Source organism: Lepidochelys kempii, chromosome 25 (genome assembly GCF_965140265.1).
Source record: "Lepidochelys kempii isolate rLepKem1 chromosome 25, rLepKem1.hap2, whole genome shotgun sequence".
NCBI classification, from domain to species: Eukaryota; Metazoa; Chordata; order Testudines; family Cheloniidae; genus Lepidochelys; species Lepidochelys kempii.
In genome coordinates this window covers 15,465,013-15,485,762 of record NC_133280.1, presented here as the reverse complement: position 1 = coordinate 15,485,762, position 20,750 = coordinate 15,465,013, and the positions used below count along the sequence as shown (strand labels likewise).

The 20,750-nt window shown below is 49.8% G+C and overlaps 2 protein-coding genes across 2 annotated transcripts in view; one reads left to right on the top strand and one right to left on the bottom strand.

The window, feature by feature from the left end:
- The window catches only part of CRTC1 (CREB regulated transcription coactivator 1), a 134,653-nt gene that overhangs the window by 89,205 nt on the left and 24,698 nt on the right, over positions 1-20,750 (top strand). The gene's annotated exons all lie outside the window — the stretch shown is intronic.
- COMP (cartilage oligomeric matrix protein) lies at positions 109-20,526 on the bottom strand. Its single transcript, XM_073324070.1, has 19 exons — positions 20,291-20,526; positions 17,163-17,248; positions 14,367-14,418; positions 12,357-12,529; positions 11,093-11,230; positions 10,912-10,989; positions 10,608-10,766; positions 9,989-10,093; positions 9,617-9,724; positions 8,907-9,066; positions 6,604-6,722; positions 6,093-6,145; positions 5,510-5,703; positions 3,609-3,787; positions 3,042-3,090; positions 2,355-2,551; positions 1,931-2,103; positions 1,550-1,689; positions 109-771 (listed from the first exon to the last, which is right to left on the bottom strand). Exons 1-19 carry the CDS (start codon positions 20,367-20,369, stop codon positions 713-715), a joined length of 2,301 nt encoding a protein of 766 aa, XP_073180171.1. The 5' UTR covers positions 20,370-20,526; the 3' UTR covers positions 109-712.

Below are 20,750 nucleotides of genomic sequence, written 5' to 3'. Positions count from 1 at the left end.
ATTTGGGGTAGGGTATGTCTTACTCTAGAGTGCACAGCACATTCTTGGGGAGTCCCTAGATGCTACATAACAAAGTAAATCCGACTGCTTCTCCCACCTGCTGCAGCCAGTCCGTAAAGGAGATTTAAACATGTCAATGATCATGAAAAAGTACTTGTCTATTAGAGTGGTGTTTATTATCCAAATTATTCCAGAACTAAGGTGCCCTCTTAAAGTGCCTTTCGTGTTCTACGAGTAACTCAAACATCCTGCCCATCTCTAATGTATGTGTGCTTTTCAAACGGACATTTCCTGGCCTGCACCTGTAATGGGACTCGATCTAACAGGAGGCGATGTAAAAATCTTTTAAGGCTTCAGAGCCACTAAGCAGAGGACAGATACTTAAACAGGTCCAGCCACAGCAGGGAGCGTCTCAGCACATCTGTCTCCAGGCTGTGTGGAAGACTCGTGTTAACCACGCAGTCCTCATTTTTGGCTTCTATTCACACTTCATTTATGAATCTCCTTTCAGCACCTAAAATCTCTGCAATTCCAATAGACTTTCATAGCAGTTAAAGAGATTTGCTGTTGTAGAAAAGATGCCAGATAGTCAGTGACACCTGCTGCTGTACAGAGTGCAGTGGTACATTACATAGTTCTTTATACAGTATATCAGAGCTGCAGTAGTGGATAGCTGAGTACTTTTTTAAAGCAAATTTTGATGGACAAACATTTAAGCCGTGGGCTGGTCCAGCTGAGTTCGGAATGTTTCATAATCTTCAGGAATGGTATCTGGAGGGGATGAAATTGAAGTTGGTGTAGATTAGCATCAAGATTGCAAATGAGAAGCAGAGTAAACCAGTAACATGAAATAAACACACCCACAACCCTGTTGTGTGCAAACAGGAATCCAACGAGACCTAAGTGATGAGACAGGAAAGAGGAGCCAGGAACCTCAAGAAAAGCCAAGCATGATTCAAAGGGATCAACGTTTAGTAGTAATAGTCTTTTGTCTGAAAACCCAAATTCATATCTTGACCAAGTGTCGGGTATTGCCAGTCTCAGAAGCAGTGACTGCATTCCAACTCCCTAAGGTCCCTGCAGTTTAATGGGCATTGAACTCTTGACTTCCTCTCTTGAACAGTGCTGCTAGAGAAGAATTGCTGACTGATTTCACTCAAGAGCTGGATGCATTTTAGTAACGGACAAGACAACCCCTCTCTAATCAACCCATTTCATTCACATGGGATCCCATAAATGCTGCACCAGCTCAGTTACACAAATCACGAGAGATGAATCTCTGTCCATCAGTGACGTGCAGCTGTCCCTTGGGGGGAACAAGGAGTGGGGCCATACATTGCATGGGGGAATGTCAGGCAGGTAAATTCCATCTTCCCGCCCCACGGGCTGCTGTACTTAGGTACCTTTTAGGGAAAAATGCAAGTTGTGGTGCTTAATCTCTGAGCAGGCAGCACGACTGTATTGTGTTCCTGTGACAGCTGGCAGCAACGCTCCTGCTTACGGGAGCAAGAGGCTAGTCCCCAAAGTGTCAGCACAGGGAACAACTCACCATTGCAGCGGTAACGCAGATTGGACCAGATAATGTTCTCCTGGGAGAAGCAGAAGACCCCCAGACGACCCCCTCGCATGGCTGTATCAAGGATGACTCCGCTGTCAGCTACCATTTCAGGGCCTTCATAGAAGCGAGCTCTGGAAGGGGATGATGTATCTTAAGAGGCCTAGCCCTATTGAAAGGGGTTTCCCTTTCCAGAGGAGGGAGTATTCCCCTTCATCTCCTAGACACGCTGAGTAAGGAGAGGGGCACGGTATTTGACTTTAAACAGGAGTTGAGTTTAGCAGTGGGTTCCCCCTTTCTTAAATGGTGCTTAGTGCAGTTTTTAGGTTGACCCCCTCTCCTTGCACAAGGAACAGAGCAAGCCCCACTCCTTACCTGATGTATCCAACTTGAGGCCGGTGCTGTAGGAACCAACGATACGAGGTCTTATCCTTCCAGCCGGAATTCCTGGGGTCTTTCCATAGCAGTTTGACCTGGTCTGTAGTGTCTCCAGTGTGCCAAAGGGAATTACGGAGATATTCTCCTGGCCCTGTTTTAGATTTCACTGCCTGAGGGAGGAGTGGTCATGTAGTAAGAACACTCGAGGAAGCTAGTGCTACTGTTTATCACATGTACATACCTTCTGTTCATAAAGAGCAGCTCTGGCCAGAGTGATAGCAAAGCTAGGAAGTCCTCCCTTTCCCCCACATAAGGTGCTTGGTCTTATGCTGCTGCCCCCGTCACATGCCCATGGTAAGACTACGGGAGGACAGGAGCAGGGCTCTCTGAAGCCCCCTTGGTGTTTCTCTTCTGGTCTTACCTTCAGCTGAATTCCAGGCTCTGCTACTGCGCGGAAGGGGTTTGCCTGCCAGTACGTCTGCTCCATCTGCTTCCACATCACCACGTAGAAACTGGAGCTGTCCTGGTAGCCGAAGATAAAGCCTGCGTAATCGTCATCTGTGGCAGTGTTCACGTGGAAAGTGCCCTCAAAATCCACCCCGTTGAATGCAGTGTAACCTCAACCGGTAGGAAAGGGGGAGAAATAATCACCGCCCATGAGACAAGAAACAAAACAGCCCAGTCCCCCCTAGAACCTCAACCATCCTGTTGGGATCCAGGCCTTCCCTTCATGGGCTTAATCCAGAGACCCATATAAACATGGTCTCTCCCTCTACTCTCCTAGCATTAGGTCCTAATAGCCGATCAAAACCAGACCCATGTCTTGTTGAACCGAGCCTCCTGCCCAAGTGTCTAGATTGGATAACATGGAAGTTGGACAGAAACTTCTCCTGTTCTGGGTGTTGCTAAGAAAAATCCCTTATTTTATTGCACCCAGATAGCTTATTACAGAGCCAGAATGTTCAAGACAAGAATTTCTTTCCTCCAAAGGAGGGAATTTGGCTGACTCACTAAAACAATCTCCAAAATGCTCTTTGAAAATTGTGCTGGAAAGAGGAATTACACCTATTAATAACGCCCTGCTAGGCCAGAGAGCCGATTGTCTTACCCACTGCCAGGCCAGGATCGCTGTTCATGGTCTGGACAATTTCCATGCCCTGTGAAATGTAAGTGTTAACTCATTACCATCTGGAGTTGAAAACTTTATCATTGTCACTTGGACTTGGGGCAAAGAGGTGCAAATGTGCTTCCCTCTCCAAGGAGGAGATAGCAAAATCCCACTCAACAAGAGTTCATTCCAGTCATCTGTGAAAATCTGGTGCCGATTTAAAACGTGCTTTTACCTCCCAACCCTTTGGGGTGGGAGGTAAGGGAGAGATTTGGCTATTCACTGCAGAGAACCTCGGGCAGGCTGGTACCACCCGTCCAGCCATGTCTCTGTAACCTGAGCCATCTCTCTGGTTCTTCTGGCTCTCCCTAGTGACAGCACAACTGGGCAAAGGACGGGGCCCAGGCTCAGCTTTGCAGGTCATTCTCCTCCCACTCCCACAACCAGCCAATGGAAGAACGTTGGGGTTTGCGGCGCTAAGTCAGTGGATTCTGCTAAGCCATGTGGCTGCATCATCGCTCACTAATTCCTAGTGCCCCTCGCACTAGGTCCGAAGCCATCTCCTACCTGATTGAGGACAATCCAGTTAGGGTCAATCTGTGCGTCGCCCTCAGGGTCCAACACGACTGTCTGGAAAGCCCTGAAGTCTGTCAGAGTCACCTCTGCATTCTCTGGGCACACGTCGATTCTGTCAATCACCTGGTCCTTGTCAAAGTCATCTTCACAGAGATCCCCCACACCATCACCTGCGGAGGGGGGAGGGTGAAGTACACTAAGCCTCCCCTTCTCTGGTAGCACCATCTCCTCCCACCCACTTGGCTCTCGGCACTATCGGTTTTAGGGTGGTTGTATCTATGCTGTGATAACTAGGCCTATAGATTTACCCAGTGAAAGGTCATTAAATGTCACAGTAACCCAGAACAACAAATGTTGAGGGGAGAAGGCACAAGAGCGAGACAGACTGAATTAGTCCCTACAAAAAGACCTCCTGATACAACTCGAGCGCAGTCTTAAAATCATTCCTGGTAAACAAGAACAGTGTGAGATTGAAAAAAAAAAAACAATGAATCAAAATTGATGGGTCAGAAATTGGTCCTTATTGGTGGACAAAATCCTGCGGGGCTCAGCTGTTCCAGCCATCGTTCCCTGGTGGGGGCCCTTAAAACTTGGGCAGGGGGAATACAGATGAACAGGAGGCTACTGCTACACGGACTGAAAGAAGAGGAAGGGACAAGCTTCACTTGTGGCTGCCGCCCCCACTGTCTCTGGGGACCCTGGACCACCTTCATCCTAATCCTGAGCCACGTCCTGACCTGACTAGACCAGAGAGGGAACCAGATGACATCACCACCACCCCTCGTTCTGGCAGACTCCTGAACACCAGCTGGGAGGTGACACTGTCTCCTTCCCTACCTTTATTTCTTCTCCTTTATTCTGTCTGGTAAGAGTCTAGCTTAGCTGGCCAACACTGCTATAAGCCTGCGACCAGAGGTCAACTAAAAGCCCTTCCCTAAACAGCCCAATGCTGGTACAAGTTTGCCAGGTCTCAGAGCAGTTGATCAGACCATGGGCTGGGCCTGTGTTTTTCCAGCACTGAGGCTGCAAGTGAAAGTCAATGCCAGAGCCAGAAGTTGTGTTTTTTCTTTGCTGCTCTTTTCTCTCCTTTGGGTGCCTTCATCTTTTTTTGTCTTTTAGGAAACAGGATCAGACTTTAACAGCAGCTCCAGCCCAACTCAACTAACTTCCTGTTTTTCACTAAAAGGACATTATTACCATCTTTTAGTACGATCTAAGAAACTGAGAGACAAGGAGGGTGGTCCTTCGAAAAACTCTCGCCAGGGAAAGAGAACAAGGGCTGTTGTTAACACAAAAACCTGATTTATACTTTACATTTCAAATACTTTAACCTGTCCCACTTCTCTTTGTGTCTTTTATTAAAGATTAACAGGATTTGTAATAGCGTTTGTACCACGGTGCTAAGCAGCCGGATGTTTCTCTAGCAAACCCCAGACCTGTTTAGCCTGGTTGAGTGACTAGATTCTGGTAACGCCTTTGGCCCATGTAGTCCATCTGAATGAATACAACCACCATCCCAGGTAGGTGCCCTGCTGGGGCCGAGTCTCCATGTACAGCTGGCATTCTCTTGAGACGGTTTTGTAGGAACCCTCACCTGGGGCTGGTTCGCCCTCCCAGTCACAGTGCTGATAATGGTGTGGGGGATGGGGAAGGAATTCACACCTTTTAACCCCTTTGAAATGTTCTAAACTGTGAGTGCTTCTTGGACAGTCAGGAGCATGCTGGCTCCCATCCATGGACCCCACTGATGGGTACTGGGCACCTGGGTGATACCTGGGTCAGTCACTACACCCAAGAAAAGGAAGTCAGGTCTCCTAAATGTTCTTTAAACTGGCTCCCATGTGACTGAAAGCAAGAAGGGGCAGGGCTAGTGTGACACGTGTTCCCCTTACTGTCTGAGTCGTCTTGGCCAGGGTTGGGGACTAGCCGGCAGTTGTCAGGGCCAGGAGGTCTTAGATCCGGAATCCCATCATTGTCATCGTCGTCATCACATTCATCTCCAATCCCGTCGTGGTCCGTGTCCAGCTGGGAGCTATTGGGCACTGAGGGGCAGTTATCCTGGGAGTCCTGGTGGCCGTCCCCGTCTCTGGCAGAGAGAACGTCAGACAAGGTGATATTGGAACATCGGGCAAGACCAGTGGATACTGAAGGGCGCAACAGGGGCACATGAACTTTGCCCCAAACGCAACAGCAAGACGCCTGCAACACGTGTGTGTGTTTTACAATAACACAAACGCACCCACCTATCAGGTGAGTTTGGATCCTGCCTGACAGCAGGAAAGTGGCAGCTGGTGGTTTCACCAGCCAAAAAAATCTAACCTGTGACTTTAGCCATGATTTTTAAATTCACTCAAGCTGGACATGTCTTCAATAGACCAATAGTTGCCTCAGGGCCAGCTGTTACTTGTTCCCCAAACACTCCTGCCTCCTGGATTCTGTGTGGCATAAACAAGCCTAGGTGCAGCTGGTTCTCACCGGTCCTGGTTGGTGTCACACAGGTCCCCCACAAGGTCATGGTCAGCATCTTTCTGGTAAAACAAAACATTAACAATCAGCTTAAACTTGGCCTAGCTGGACTGAAGATTTAGATCCCAAGGAAGAACTGAGACTGCTTGGGCCTATAAGAACCTGCCCCTCTCAACTGATACTTCGAGCTGATGAGGTGAAGAGAGCCCCACGGAGGAAGCAGTTTCTCCTGTGGTGCTCCATGTGAACGGGAACATGTCTCCCCCCAGCAGTCATGGAGAGTAGTATCCTAGGATACAAAGCTGCTGCTCACTCAGGCCCATTGCATGCTGGGAGCTGTGGTCTCTACAGGCTGCACTTCTGTAGAGATTGTCACTTGCAAATAGCAGCTCTCAATCTTGTCAAGTTACCAGCAAGGCAGCCCAGGGCTGGGCAGTGGGGGTGGCATCCATGCTGCCACGCCCAGTGGAAAGAAGAGAAGGAGGTGGAGAGAGCTCAAGCCGGAGTGGCGTTTACTTGCCTGGTCTGGGTTACTGATGGTGGGGCAGCTGTCACACACGTCCCCCACTCCGTCCCCATCGCTGTCTTTCTGATCAGGGTTGGGGGTTTTTTTACAGTTGTCCACCACATTTTTGATCTCTGTAAGCCACAAACACAGGGCCCTTTAAACCAGCATTGCCACGTGAGCATATGCAGCAAGCTTGGCTATGTTAGAGAGGGCAGGAAGCTGGAACTGCCCCCACTTGTTCATGTAGCCATTTCTTGTTCTTCATGCACCCTGTGTGTGTATTTCATGTATTTATGTTCACTGGCGTTTCAGTGCCTCAAAGGCTCTTCTCTGGGGCTGACTCATCCCCAGCGACTGAAATCAGAAGACCAGAGGCCACGTGATTTTGAGCCCTTTAATGGTTCAGAAGCACATGCCTGTAAACATAAATTAGTTTGGTCCGCACGGTATAACCTTACTAACTACAGAGGCAAAAAGATAACAAGATTTTGGTAGGGTAAACACAGCCTGATGGGAGCCAGAGGCCAAAGGAGAACCTTGACTGGTTGAGCTTTTTGCACTAGAGGTGTGAAATGTACTAGACTTGAGTTTTGGCCATCAATACCACAAGTTGCCTACAGAGGGCAGCTATGTCTATCAAAGGCCAAAGCAGTGCCCACAGCTGGTTGCTGCATTCACCAAACTGGGCTTTGTCTACGCTAGATTTTGCCCCTATGCAGCTCTACGGGTGGGAAACTCATTTTCCAAGCAGTGAACACTAATCCAGAAGTTACAGCAGCCCATCCATGACACGGGATTCTCCTTAGTGCCCATATCCCCTCTGTGACCTAGGTGAGAGCTAAACCTTTCCTGTGTCCTCCAGATACCCAGCTGGTATTTGAGGGGTGAGGAAGGAAGGGTGTTTAGTGGGAGGGAAAACTATGTATAAGAACTATTAGAAAATCCCCAGGGACTGGTAGTTCCCAGACTGTGGCTTAGGGTGCTGGACACAGGGTGTTAGCTCTCCTTGTTAACAGCTGCTTCTATGAGTGTCCAGGCTTCCCATTACAAAGAAGAGCCTGTAGGCCATTAAAAGCACCTGGAATGGAGGCAGCCAGCTTCACTTCCTCTTCAACAACAGAACAGGAGCCACACTGGGCTGCAGGTCTAGAGGATCAGCTGGCTGAGTGGCCTGTCATCACACTGCATAAAAATCTGTAATTGCCACAGGGATGTTATAGAATCGTGAATGGGAGGGAAAGTTTCCACAAGACAGTTCATGGTGATGGAGAAGTTGGCAAACCCCTGACAGGGAGAGAATCCCGTGTACATTCATTCAGTATCTCACCCATGTTATCATTCCTGGACACCTCTGTACCATGCAGGCCTGAGAGAGGAACTGTTCTCAAACCTGCATTCCTCACAGAGAGTGACAGAGCTGCAAAAAGTCAGCATCTTATCTGTCCAGGAGTAACCAGCTGCAGAGGGTTTAGACCAAAGTTGTCAGTGTTTTCCCAAACTGCTCTAAAGCAGATTTTATGTATTAGCCTTGGCTTATTTACTATGCATTGGCTGTTAGACTTGGAAAACTCCGACAGCATCTTCCAGAGGTCTGAGACAGGACAGACAATATAATCAGCAACCTCTCTGACGTCACTTCTTATCACAATGCCATGAGCTCCTCCACCAGTGAATCGCGCCAGTGAGATTCCTTAGTTGTAGCGACTCTGCAGAATAGTCTGTAAAGGAATTTCGTCTCTCCCAGGCCTGAGGCAGTTGTGGTTTCTGGCTCTAGGAAGCTGGGCTGGGGGTAAATGCACGGTATCTGGTGATGTCGTATAGACAAGCAAACCTCTTCCAGGACCCGGCCCTGACACTGGCTGCTTTAACTCCCTCAGTGTTCCCTCATCAGCCTGGTAGTGGAGCACTCAGCAGGCCTTCATCCACGGAGCGGCCTGGGCTGCGGGCCGCTCAGTTTGCCCAGCGGCTTCATTTCTGCATGGAAGCTGCAGCAGCTCTGATTTGGGGAGTCGGGTTCTAGGGCCAGTGTGAAGATCGCGTGTGTTGTGGCCTCTCATGAACTGTGAAGGCTCTTGGTGGGAGCGCATCGCTGCCCAAGGACACAGTGGTTATAAGTGCTTTAGCCAATCAGAAATCAGTGCTTTTCCTGCAGAGCTTTAGGCCACCTGTCTCCAGTATCTGGTTTCTGCCCAACGTGACTCAGGCTGTGGGCAAGGCGCTGGGGCCAGCTCGAGGCACCGCTGCTCTCATTTGGGTGTGGTACTAATATCATTGTCAGCTCTTGGGGGTCTGTGTCCCCACCCCCCAGCTCTTACTGTCTCCATCTATGTCATCGTCACACGCGTCTCCCTTCCCGTCGCTGTCGCTGTCCTGCTGGTCGTTGTTCTTCACGTGCCGGCAGTTGTCACAGGCGTCGCCGAAGCTGTCCTTGTCTGTGTTGCGCTGGTCTGCATTGCGCACAAGGACGCAGTTGTCCTGTGAGGTGAAGGGAAGGGAGCCGCGATGAAGCTGCGCCCAGCAATGGGGAAGGTACAGAAAGGGGTCACAGGGCAGACCTACTCTGAACGATCTGACCCCAGCCTTGGCACCAGTGATTCCAGGCAGTGTCTCAAAGCCCAGGAGCGGTGTATGTTCAGCCGGTACCAGCCTTTGCCCAGGACTAATGCTGAAAAGCTGGGACACACCCATCCCTGCCACTTCCTCAGAGAAGCATGATTTCAACCAGTCGCAGCCTCTCTCCCTCTTCCTCCACACCCACCCCTTCCTGCCTTGATCGTTTCACGAGAGGAGCAAAGCCTCCTGTCAGCACTGGACAGAACAGTGGCTCCTTCGGGCACATCTGAAGCCCTCACCCCAGAAAGCCCCCTTTGCTTCAGGTACCATAGGGCTGCCTAAGCTTTGCCTAGCAGAGCTGCACCCTGTGTCCCAGGGTGGAGGCTGCAGCTCCTGCTGGGAGCTGTCATTTCCCTGGGGCCGGTGGGTATGTGCTGGCATGGCTTGGGGCTAAGCATTAGAGAGTCCAAACCTCGGCATTTAATATCCCATCTCCATCAGCGTCGTCATCACACGCGTCGCCGATGCCATCCCTGTCCGCGTCCTCTTGGCCAGAGTTGGGGACGGTCACGCAGTTATCCTGACAGAAGAGCCGCAGTGAAGTACCTTGAGCTGTTGGCGTATTGTGGAACCCCCCCCTTCCGCGCCCCCCCGCCTTTTCTAACCGCGAAAGCCTGGGCGAGCCTGCCCTGGGAGTCCGTCACTCCTGAGCCAGTCCCAGGGGCTGCTGCAAGCGACAAGCCTGCGGGGCTTAAGGGACAGTGGTTCCATGGGGTGGGAATGCGGAGCTGGGCTGCATTATGAGCTCTCTGGTGCTGGCCTCTTGCTCTGCTCAGTCTCTTACCTTGCGGCATTTTTGGTCTGTGCAGCGCAGCTTCTCATCCGGGAATCCATCGATGTCTGTGTCCCTCCCGCAGACGTAGCCGTTCCCGGCCCACCCGACAATACACTGCGAGACAGCAGATGTGGGGAGTGAGGGCGCAGTGAGACCTGCTCTACTGAGCACACGCATCCAGGCTGCAGGGCTGCATCCCACGGGCTGCACTCGGTCTCAGAAATCCTGGGGGATTGGATGCCTCAGCCCTGGGCTCGCCCTGGCACCAGTGTGTTCACTGGACCTTAGCTCCCAGTCTGAACAGGGCTCACCCCCCTTCGGTGCCAGTGTAACACTCAGGGGCTGTGGACACACAGAGACCTGGAAGCATCAGCTCACTGCACGTAGGCAGCATCTTCTCCAAAAGCAACAGGCTGCTATGTGGAGTGCTAACGGAGAAGTTACTCTCTCAGCTCAGCTGGGAGAAGGAACAAATGCAGACTTGAACTGGTGGCACGTGCCAGCCGGTAGGGGGTCAGTGATAGACGCAGGAACCCGTGAACACTTAGAAAATCAGAATGGATGTGAAGGGAAAACAGGCACCCCCTGAAGGCCCTGCTCTCTAAGCAAAGGGTGGTTTGGTTCTCACCACACATGAGATGGTCCCATCACGTTCAACAATGCAGCGAGCTTTCTCATGGCACGGACTGAGTTGCCCGTTGGGACAGCGTCTCTCTGTCTGACTCCGGCACCCAACAATCTGGTCCCCAACAAAGCCAGGCTTACAAGACCCGCACTTGTAGGATCCCTGCCAGAGAAGCAACAAGAAGTAACGTGGGTGCTGGGAAAACTGCTTGAACCCCCATTCGGCCGGTGCGACTGCTCCGTCCCAATGGAAAGGAGACGCTGCAAGGGATCTAGGGCACAGGCCCAGGCCAGCTGGTGCTAGTTACCCGTGTGTTGATGCAGATGGAGTTTGGGACACAAGCCCTGGCGCTGTCTGTCTCACACTCGTTGATGTCTGTACAAACCTGTCCGGGAAGGAGGAAGCGGGAGGGTGAGTCACACTTCAGTAGAAGGCAGCCACCTCACTTAAAGTGGCTTTTGGGGATGGGATGAGGGGGACGGATGTACCTGTTTGTTAGCTCTGGCGAATGCTAGCCCAACCCCTTCGGGTGCTGGCCCAGTATAGCCCGTGGGACAGGGGTCACAATGGAAGCCAGGGGCAGTGTTAACGCAGTTGACTCTTGGGAAGCAGGGATTCATGCTGCACTGTAGGCAAGAAGGAGAGTTCCTGCTGAGTTGCTAGTTGCGATTATAAACCAGCCATTCCTACAGTCTGACCCTGGCCCCACGATGCAGGCACAAGTGAATGGGGATATTTGGATTTCTGTGCCAGGGGAAAGTGCAGCTCCCCCTCTACTCTGCTCTCCCAAGCTGTCTGGGGCGCAGACAAGGAAAGCAAATCAACTGACAAGATTCCTTCCTGTTAATTTCCAAGGTGCCATCTGTTTCCCAGGCAGGGCACTAACTTACACTTCATGACTTCTTCTTGGCAGCGTCTCTGAGTCCAAAGTACCGTATAATTTGTCACGCTGGTTTTGAGGGGTCAGGGTTTATTCACAGCACGGTGATGTAATTGCCCGTCTCAGAAGGAGACATTAGCATTCAACAGGACCTCCAGCCCCAAAGATTATAAATTGCTTAATCTTTTCCCACCGTTTTAATTTAAGCCTTGTGCATTATCTCCCCAGTATCATTAAACAAAGAAACCTGTTGCCATCCAACAAACCTCAGCAACTGAATGAAATTCCAGCTGTACAAAGGAAGGAAAACCTGTCTTTAGTAAGTGACCCCCTAAAGAATCAGGGGGAAAAAATCATTTGCCTTGTAGAAACTGAGCTTAAACTGCAGAGACGGATTGGAAAGCCTGAGACTGGTTTACTGTGTGCAGGTTTCACTGTGTGTGGTGTCCACAGAATCCAGCCCTGTCTACAGTACAGTTTGTCCTCTGTTAAGTGCAGAGGGCCAGAAGAGGATCCATTATGATCATCTAGTCTGACGTACACATCACAGGCCAGCAAGCCTCACCTGATCGTTTTTGCGTTGGGCCCATGCCTCCTGTTTGAGCCATTGAATCACTTTTAGAAAGAGACACCAGGCCTTTAAAGACTTCTTGGATGGAGCAAGAAGAAGGGAGTTTTAATACATGAGACATGCATTCCACTCCAGTTAAAGTACGGAGGGCATTGGTTTGTTGCATTGGGCAGGGAAGTTTAACTGTGTGACCTCTATTAATGACCACAAGGCTAATGTGAGAAAGTCCTACTCTGCTCTAGAGAGGAGTTAGCCACAGGTTTTTGTAATGTCCAGTGACTCATTACAGAAGATCTCTGACCTCATTAATGTCTGTGCAGTGGGTCCCGTTGCCTGTGAAGCCCAGGGGGCAGGGTCCACAGCGGAAGCCAGAGCCAGTCTCTGTGCAGGTAACTCCAGGGAAACAAGGGTTTGACAAACATCTGGGAAATTGTGTTATGGTGATCCTTGGGCCAGTTGCCCCGGTGTTCATGCCTGGAGAATAGAAGACATGTTAGGAATAGAGCTACTACAGCCAGCACCTATCATACGTTACACTTACAGCATGCCTTCTAGGGGAAGGTCTCCTAGAGGGTCACAGATAGTGAATGATCTCTCACTACCCTGGGAGGGAAAACAGTCGTGTTCCTATTTTGCAGCTGGGGAAATTGAGGCACAGAGAAGTTACTTATCTGAGGCCTCTGACTCTGTGAGAAATACAGCCTGGAATCTTGATTCCCCATCTGGTACATTAATGACATTCCCATCCTTCTCAATCCTGCTTGCCTAACCATCACACCCATTACCCAGACTCCCCAGATAGCAGAGGGTCTAGAACTGGCCCCAGAAGGGAGGGCTGGTGGGACTCTAAGATGAGCGTCAATTTCAGAAACTCCAAGGTTTTCCCATGGGAGGACTGTTACCCAGTCTGCCCTGAAGGTGCGGCTTAGAGCTGCACGGGTGCTATAAAGGGCTCTCTTTCAAGGCCCTGACAGCTCGAAGGATAGCCAGGAATGCCAAGAAACTGTCTTTCCCCAACCTCTTTGTAAACCAGAGTAATAAGCAGGGAAGACAGATCAAGTGAGAGGAAGAAAGTTCAAGACAGTTTTATGAGCAACTTATTAAAGCAACTGCTGTGGATGAATGTGATTCTGTATGGTGGGTCCCAGAGGCTGTGGCTAATCTCTTTTCCTGCAGAAATGTGGAACCAGTTACTGCTCTGTTCTTTAGATGTGCTGGCAAATAACGGAGCATCTCCCTGAACTGTGCGCTCCTAAACCCAAATACACTGGAAGTAAATCTCAGTCCAGAAAGTCACTTAGTGAGGAGCAGACAGTAACTGATGTGCAAAATGTTGTGATTGTTTCCTTGCTCGGACGGGGAAGAAGTGGCTTGGAAGGAATGGCACAGAGTAACGTTCCATTTCATTCACAGCTCAAGAGTGGCCAACTCTAACTAGCAGACCCGTCGCGGTGCATTCCTAGGCGATTAGAACATGCCTGAGGTGGGGTTATTAGGCGACAGGAGGCTGTGTGCACCTGAAAAACTAAATGATTGCCCTGAACGGTGCAGCGTGGCCCAGTGGAGGGCTGTTATGGAACAGAGTTTATCAACAGTTTAGGATACAAAGAGGTGGGGGTTGTATGGACTAATCGGCTATTCCTGAGGCAGCAGGAGATCAATAGGACTCTGGGCTCACCTCCATGCAGCATTGCACAGGTTTAACTTGAGGCATGGTTTCCAAACAGATGCAAAAGGCTGTGTGGACACACTGAGTTTAGGCTAAGAGCAGCGGTTCAGCTTATGTTGACTAGGAACATGTCTGAGCCACTCTAAACTACAATTGTCCACAAAGTGTTTTACCTAGGGCCTGTGCATGGCTAGGCAAGGCCTGTGGCTCAGAAGGAAAGAGGCTTATGTAGGTGCGTGGCTCCCAGTCCCTGCTAATTGTTCCGCCTGCGATTGCTAAGGAGGTGACACCCTAGGACAAAGACCTGAGCACAGGGCTGGGATCCAGAAGTACCCAAGTTCTAACCCCAGCTCCAACACTGACTTCCTGGGGTCAAGTTGCTTCACTTTCCCCAGCTATGAAATAGGGATAATTATCCTCAGCTGCCTCCCAGGAGTGGGTCATGAAGCTTAATTAACGGTTACGGAGTGCTTGGAAGAGGGGCAATGCCAAGTCTGAGGATTATCCGATGGCACTTCTAGTGAATGTGAACAAACCGACCCCTTGATGGAGCTGTGCTAGGGGTGGTCTGTTGCTTGTTTAGACAAAGGTAGGAGGCAGCAGTGAGCAATTGGGCTTGGGGCATTTAACAGAGCAACTCACCACAGGCATCACACTCCATGACTGTGTTTTTCAGGAACGTGATCTCCTTAATCTAGAAAGGAAACAAGAGCCACCAGTTAGCCAGAAGGCAGCTTCCACTCCCCTTCAGTTCACTTGCACTGAGGATTTTCAGTGCCAGAAAGGAATCGCATGCCTTTGTTTACAAGGGGCTTAGTCTTGCACCAAACCCTGAGTTGTGGGCCTTGTGCAGACTGAGACCGCTTTATCTCCCTGCCCTCTGCACTGCTCACACACCCCAAGCCGAGAGGAGGCAGGCCCCCCCTTGCTGCCGAGATGAGCTTATCATGGGCCGGGGCAGAGAATCCAAATGCCAGGGGAGAGACCTATTTAATTTCTCCAGGGGCTTTAATACTCATGTAAGTTGCTGGGCCTCTCCCTCCTAGCACTGAGCTGCCCCAGGCCATTCCCTACAGCTGTACCTCCCCCTTGAGCCAGAGGGGCTGCCCGCAGAGTGAAAGGGAAAGCCAGGGCCAGTAAGGAATGAGTTAGTGTCACACATGGGCCACTAGACAAGGGCCTCTGGGTTTTAGACAGGTGGGAAATACAGGGAGATCAGACAGCCTGCCCCGCATTGCAGGTGCCACAGATTGTACACAGCAGCTCTGAGACGTAGGCTCAGTCCTTCCCCTCCCCTCCAAAAGGCACTTACTCCAGGGAGCCCCAACTCACTGAGCAACCTGCTGGGTTTTCAACAGTGTGGGAGGAGGAAAGCCAAGCAGCTGGCAGAAGCCACCACCTAGCCAGTTTCTTTAATCCAAAGAGGGGGTGGGGGAAGATCAACTGTGTCATGAAAAAAATCCCTCCTTGAGTCCTGCTTCAGCCAATTGATAATCTGCAGCCGCGGGGGTGGAGACAGGCTGTCCCTTCAGTGAGTAAAGGGTGTTGGCCTGGCACAGGCAACGATGTAGGTCAGTTTCACGGCACATGCAGAACCAAGCGTTTCAGCTCTCTCCATGACCCCAGCTCTCCTAAAGCTACAACCAAGCCAGAGAGCCTGCTTATAACCCAGATAAAGCGGATAGCAAGGACAGGAGCAGCCCAAGGCTTTAGTCTGGATCTGGGGACACCAGTTAGGTTCTAGTCAAGACATACCTTTTATCTGGGGCCCCATTGCAACTAGGAAAATGCATTAGCTAAGGTGTTTTTCAGCAAGACTTTGCAGCCAGCATAGACACCTTTAAAAATAGGAGTGGCAGACCCTGACTGCCTAGGAGCCTAGTGTACAATGTGCAGTGACTGGGGAATTGTCTAGATGACTTCATAGGTCTTTTCCAGCTCCCATTTCTATGGTTCCATAACATTGTAGGGAGCAGCCCTGCCTAACTGCGGGAAGGGGAGAAGTCAGACTGAAAAGCGACCTCCCCTGGCCTCTCTCCAGTGCCCCACAGACCTTGTGTTCTCATCACCATAGATCAGGATTGTGCCCACACAGAAGCACCTGTTCATACCTCACCCACAGCTCCTATGTACAAGGGCAGAGTCATTTTACACCAGACTCTTCCTCCATCCAGCATTATCCTGGGGCTACAGTAATCTTTATATCATGTGTTTAGAATAATTTAATCTAAGACAGATGTAGCACCAAACCCAAATCCCCACGCCAAAGCATTCCAGCCAGTGAGGGAGTTTGGGTCAGGATCAGAGTGCTGCTCTCCAGCACCACTTCTAATTCATCGAGGTTTGCTTGGTGCTGCGGATTTGGGCTGCGTGGCTAACCTGTTATTGCCCTCAGTACTGAGATGTGAAATGCTGAATTGTGGAAAATAAGGTACTAGAGAAACTTAAAGAAATGAACAGCACATCTGTGTAAGCTTCCACCGTAGCTCTCTAGTGATGTGCGTGAGTCCTTCATTGGAGAGAGTCTTTTTCAGAGTCCAGACACTGTTTGAGAATGAATCCATGGCAAAGGCGGGGGGAGAATAAATAACAAACCCTGTGTGGAGAAGCAAGGCTCAGCTTGAAGGGAATGTTGGAAAGCACCACCCCAGGCTACCAGGAGCCATGTCTGACCTGATTCCTAGCAAACACTGGATATTTATGCAACAGCCTGAAATGTGAGAGTAACTCAGTACAACAGATGGTTTTGCAGATTAGAGGCCGGCCAGTTTGCACTGGCACAGGGGCCTGGCTGCCATTCCAATTATCTGGCAGGCAGAGGCTGCTGCCCTCCATGAACAGAGTTGAGAGAGGGAGAATGGAACCTTTCTGCTGAGTTAGAAAAGGAGCTGACCAGACAAACTGCCCCCTCCTTGGTAAAACAGAGCAAGATCTAAAGTCACCCCTGCGAGGATTAAAGCAACAGGAGGAAATCGAGACAGTGAATACCAGGCTTGTTCCCATCCCATGTGACTTCTGTTTCCTGGACCTGCTGGTGTCTGAATGGGCTCCTCTCTCTTCCAGCCTGGCCTCTGCTGTTGACTTCATAAGCCCACAAAACCAAGGAAAAAATGACTTTCTACTGGCCCTGCCACACGTTACTCCAGTAATATATGTCCAGTCTGTCTGTCTATTCATTTCCAAAAATAATTAGTCATTTGTGTTAGTTTTCGGTAGATGAGGGCCTAAGCAGCAGAGTTTGCATGGAAATTTGAATCCAAATTATCCCAGAATTCAGGGATGCTCAGAGCTAGGTGTGAGGGTCACCTGGGGATCCTACCCTTCCATGGGATGAGAATACCATTGTGATCTCCCTGTTCGACAGGTCAGCATGTGAGGCAGCTGCCTCCCTGGTCCCTCTGGCAGTGAGAGAGACAACTGGACCACTTTCTCACGTACCTGCTGTTTCAGCAAATCTCTGACTTCCTTCAGTGCCAGGTTAGTTTCTCTCATCTCTGTGAGCATCTGGCGCCCGACATCATCTCCTATTGAAAACAGGAGCATCAAGAATGGAACATGCCAAATAGTCTGCTCACCTATGTATTGTGTTTACTGATTTTTAATTGTTACGCCTCTCCAAATACAACCTACTAGCGAGGATCCCCTCCCCAGTCTGTGGCTAGGAGGCTGCTGTTGAGAGTAATAAGGAGTTGAACGCTACAGAAGGAAGATTACATTGGACTTCAACAGCGCTGAGTCAGAGACGAGAGTGCAGGAACTTTATCACAAATCCTTTATCAAGAGGGAGTACCTTGTGACATGATCAACATTAAAACCTAGGAGGAACCTGTCTTCATTTCACCCCAAAGTCACTAACCAGACCCCTTTTCCTCAAGGGTTAACCATCGACTTCTATAATGCATTTACTGGGCACGTTGTGACATGAGCAGGAAATGCAAGATGGGTGACAGACCTCCCCGTCTCTCTCCCCCCACTCAGTTGCTCCAGGGAGGGTGAGGGTGACATCTGGGTAACCTGCCAAGATTCATCACTCACCCAAAATGACACTTAGCCCCACTGCTAAACTGCCAGGCCAGCTTATGCGCTGGCTGTGGGGCTAACAGTTCGTGTGGCAGGTTTGATGCTGGTTGCACACAGGACGGGTACGCTGCTGACCGGGCAGAAGGAAGTTCACAGCCCAAGGCTGTGGAGGATTCTATGAGACGCAGCCCCGAACATCAGCTGGCCCTAAGGCTGCGCCCATGCATAGAAAGAAGAGCTGCTGCACGGGGGGGCACGGCCACCCTGGTCCTAAGATCCAGGAGGCTCTTCATCCACTGCTTTAAGGGAGCTTTACCGGGCAGTTTCGCCTGCCCACGAGTGGACAGCAGCAGATCCCCCTGGCATAGAATTGCCCTGCTGTGGTTTTGGGGATGTGCAAGGGACGGCTGCCCGCCTGCAGAGAGAGAGCACGCGCCTGCAGGAACTGCAGCTCAGGGGAGTTTGAACAGAGGGGTGCAAAACAATTCCTAGGTCACCACTGTCAAAACCAACTACGATGGACCATTCTCTGAATTCTGATTTAGCTCCTCTTTGAAATATTTGGTGGTCCTGCTCGTAACAATGGAACATTCCAGCTGAATGAACTAACCCCCAGAGGCTAGCTCATTCGAATCCCCTGTCATGCTGAGCAAGAGAGTCTGTCTAGTTTATAATCCTGGATACTGATTGGCGGCGGGGGGGTGTCGCATGATTTCTATCACAGCACAATTGTCCATGCATTTGTCTCTGTGAGGTGACATCCCTTGCACACGCTACGCGGGATTTCGCCTGAAGACCATTTGGAAATTGCAGCTAATACAGAACATGACAACCTGCATTGGCTCCCAGTCAGTTTTGCAACGAAATTCAAGGCATTTGTTTTAACCTTTGAAGTCTTGAGTGGTTTGGGCCTTGTCTGCCATAGAGGCTGCCTCTATCCTCATACAGTCCCATAGCAGCTGTAAGCTCCAGGGTCACTTAAGCAAATAAAATGTCCTGTCACTAGCCCCTGGGTTTTCAGGGAGGGGTCCTTGGCTCAGGCTTTCAGTTCCTCACAACTTGGTCTCTAGGTCTAGCTCTGCAAAAGGTATTTAAGCTTCTAACGTCCATTGAAATCAATGATGCTTAAAAAACGCTCTGGTTCTGGATGCTAGAACCTAAATGTGGGTAGTCTTTGAGGCATGCAGCAAAGCTCATCTATTCTCCAGTGGGGAACAGCGCACTTAATATCTCTGTAAAAGCCACAACAGATGGATCAGCTGTGCTGCTGTCCTCCTGACCCCAAAAGGGAGACCACCCCTCTTTCTTTTCTCTTCTCTCCCTAAGGCATTTCTAACCAACCTGATCCCACAGTTCCTCGCACAGGGAGCAGTAAGGATACTTCCTATCCACACACAACACTGAATAATTGGTCAGGTGCATTATGGGAGAAGGGACTGTCATCCTCCTCTGAAGCCTGAGGTATCTGCCAACACCACTGGCGGGATATCAGACTTGGAGGCCCATGTAGTTGACCCCATACAGCACATTGTATGTTCTGTGATGAATAAACTTGAATGGCTGGAGGGTTGGCTCTGATAAGTATCTCAAAGTTCAGGTGAATATTTGTAACCTCTCCAGCACAATTATGTCTAGGAAACGAACCGACAAACACCACAAGAGTGTCTAAGTCAAATACCAAATGAAACCTGCTTTTCTCAGTTTATTGAGGGTAGGGAGTGGAGGGTGGTCAGATGTTTTCTGACTTCACAAAAATATTTCGTGAGAGTTCTGGCTGAAGGTTCCATTTTATCTGAACAGGTTTGTCTGACCCTAGTAGCATGATACTGTTTTAAAATGAATGTAAAAGATTGCATATTAAAAGAACTAAAGACACACACCACAAAGAACCAGGTGCCCAAATGGGATCCCCCAGGGACTCTGAGCGCTTGCAGACATACCCTTTATTTTGGAGTCCATGTTCCTGAGCTCCCTCGCACTCTTTACAAACACATTTTGCCCTTTAGAACTTGCTCTTTTAGTTCTCTCTTTGCTTGACATGGGAATCACAGATTCCTCATGAGTTGAGCAACAATCCCAAACATACTGCTCAAGAAACGAAGCATTGCCATGCATTCCACAAGGGGCTGAATTCCTAGCCTAGACAATAGGGTTTCCCGGTGTTGCGTGTATGCAAAGCATACAGAAATCCCAGGTAGCTGCCACAGAACATCCTGCATCAAACAGGTCATTTGCAAAACAAAGATGACTTGCCATGGGCACGTTATTCTATTTGCAAAATAACAAAAATTTGGTCAGTTCCAGCTGCCAAAGGGGAAGAGATTTAATTTGTTAAAACATCGTTAAACAGAGGGGAAAAAATACAGCCTAGGACTGGAACGTTTAAAACGATTGGCGCAAGGTTTTATACGAAGCTACAATTGAGAAAAATGGAATTCAGGTATCACCAGCCATGGTTGACGAGTCATCTGCTTTCTCACTGCTCTGCTGCATGCTGTGTTTGCAGAGAAGGTCCATGCACATAGAGGTAATTAAAACCCACTTACCTCCTACAGTTGTCGTCTGACTTGATGCAAAAGGACAACAGAGGCTTAGGAGAAAAATGAAGGCTAGAGTCGAAATCATTCTTGAATCCCAGAGAGGTGAGGATGTGTGGGCTTCTCTTGCAAGGAATCTGTTAATGTGCAGGTTTGCCTCTGCTCCCCATTAGTGTCTGTGGTTTGCTATTTATGAAGTTGCATTCCTTCCTCTGAAGTTCTTAGTCTCTGATGCTGGACTAGGGGTGGACGTCATTTCTGGCTCCTGGTCCACAGAGAAGGGTTACAAAAGTAAACAATATGAAAAAGTCATCAGGAGAGCAGCTCACAGTGTTTTTTTAAAACCATCTTGCACCACAAAAAGGTCGGAACATTCCAGAATTAAATGGATTCCCTTTTGGACCAATGGCTTTTTTTGGATGGGGTGGGCTGGGGAGGGTGGAATTTATAGCCCTGGCTTGAATGGCAT

Excerpts from the sequence above, each read along its gene's own strand:
- COMP (XM_073324070.1), bottom strand. The coding sequence starts at position 20,369 with ATGATTTCGACTCTAGCCTTCATTTTTCTCCTAAGCCTCTGTTGTCCT. Across the intron at positions 14,419-17,162 it reads GAGATTTGCTGAAACAGCAG|ATTAAGGAGATCACGTTCCT; the intron begins GTACGTGAGAAA and ends TTTCCTTTCTAG. Across the intron at positions 772-1,549 it reads TCTGCGTTACCGCTGCAATG|ATACCATTCCTGAAGATTAT; the intron begins GTGAGTTGTTCC and ends CATCCCCTCCAG.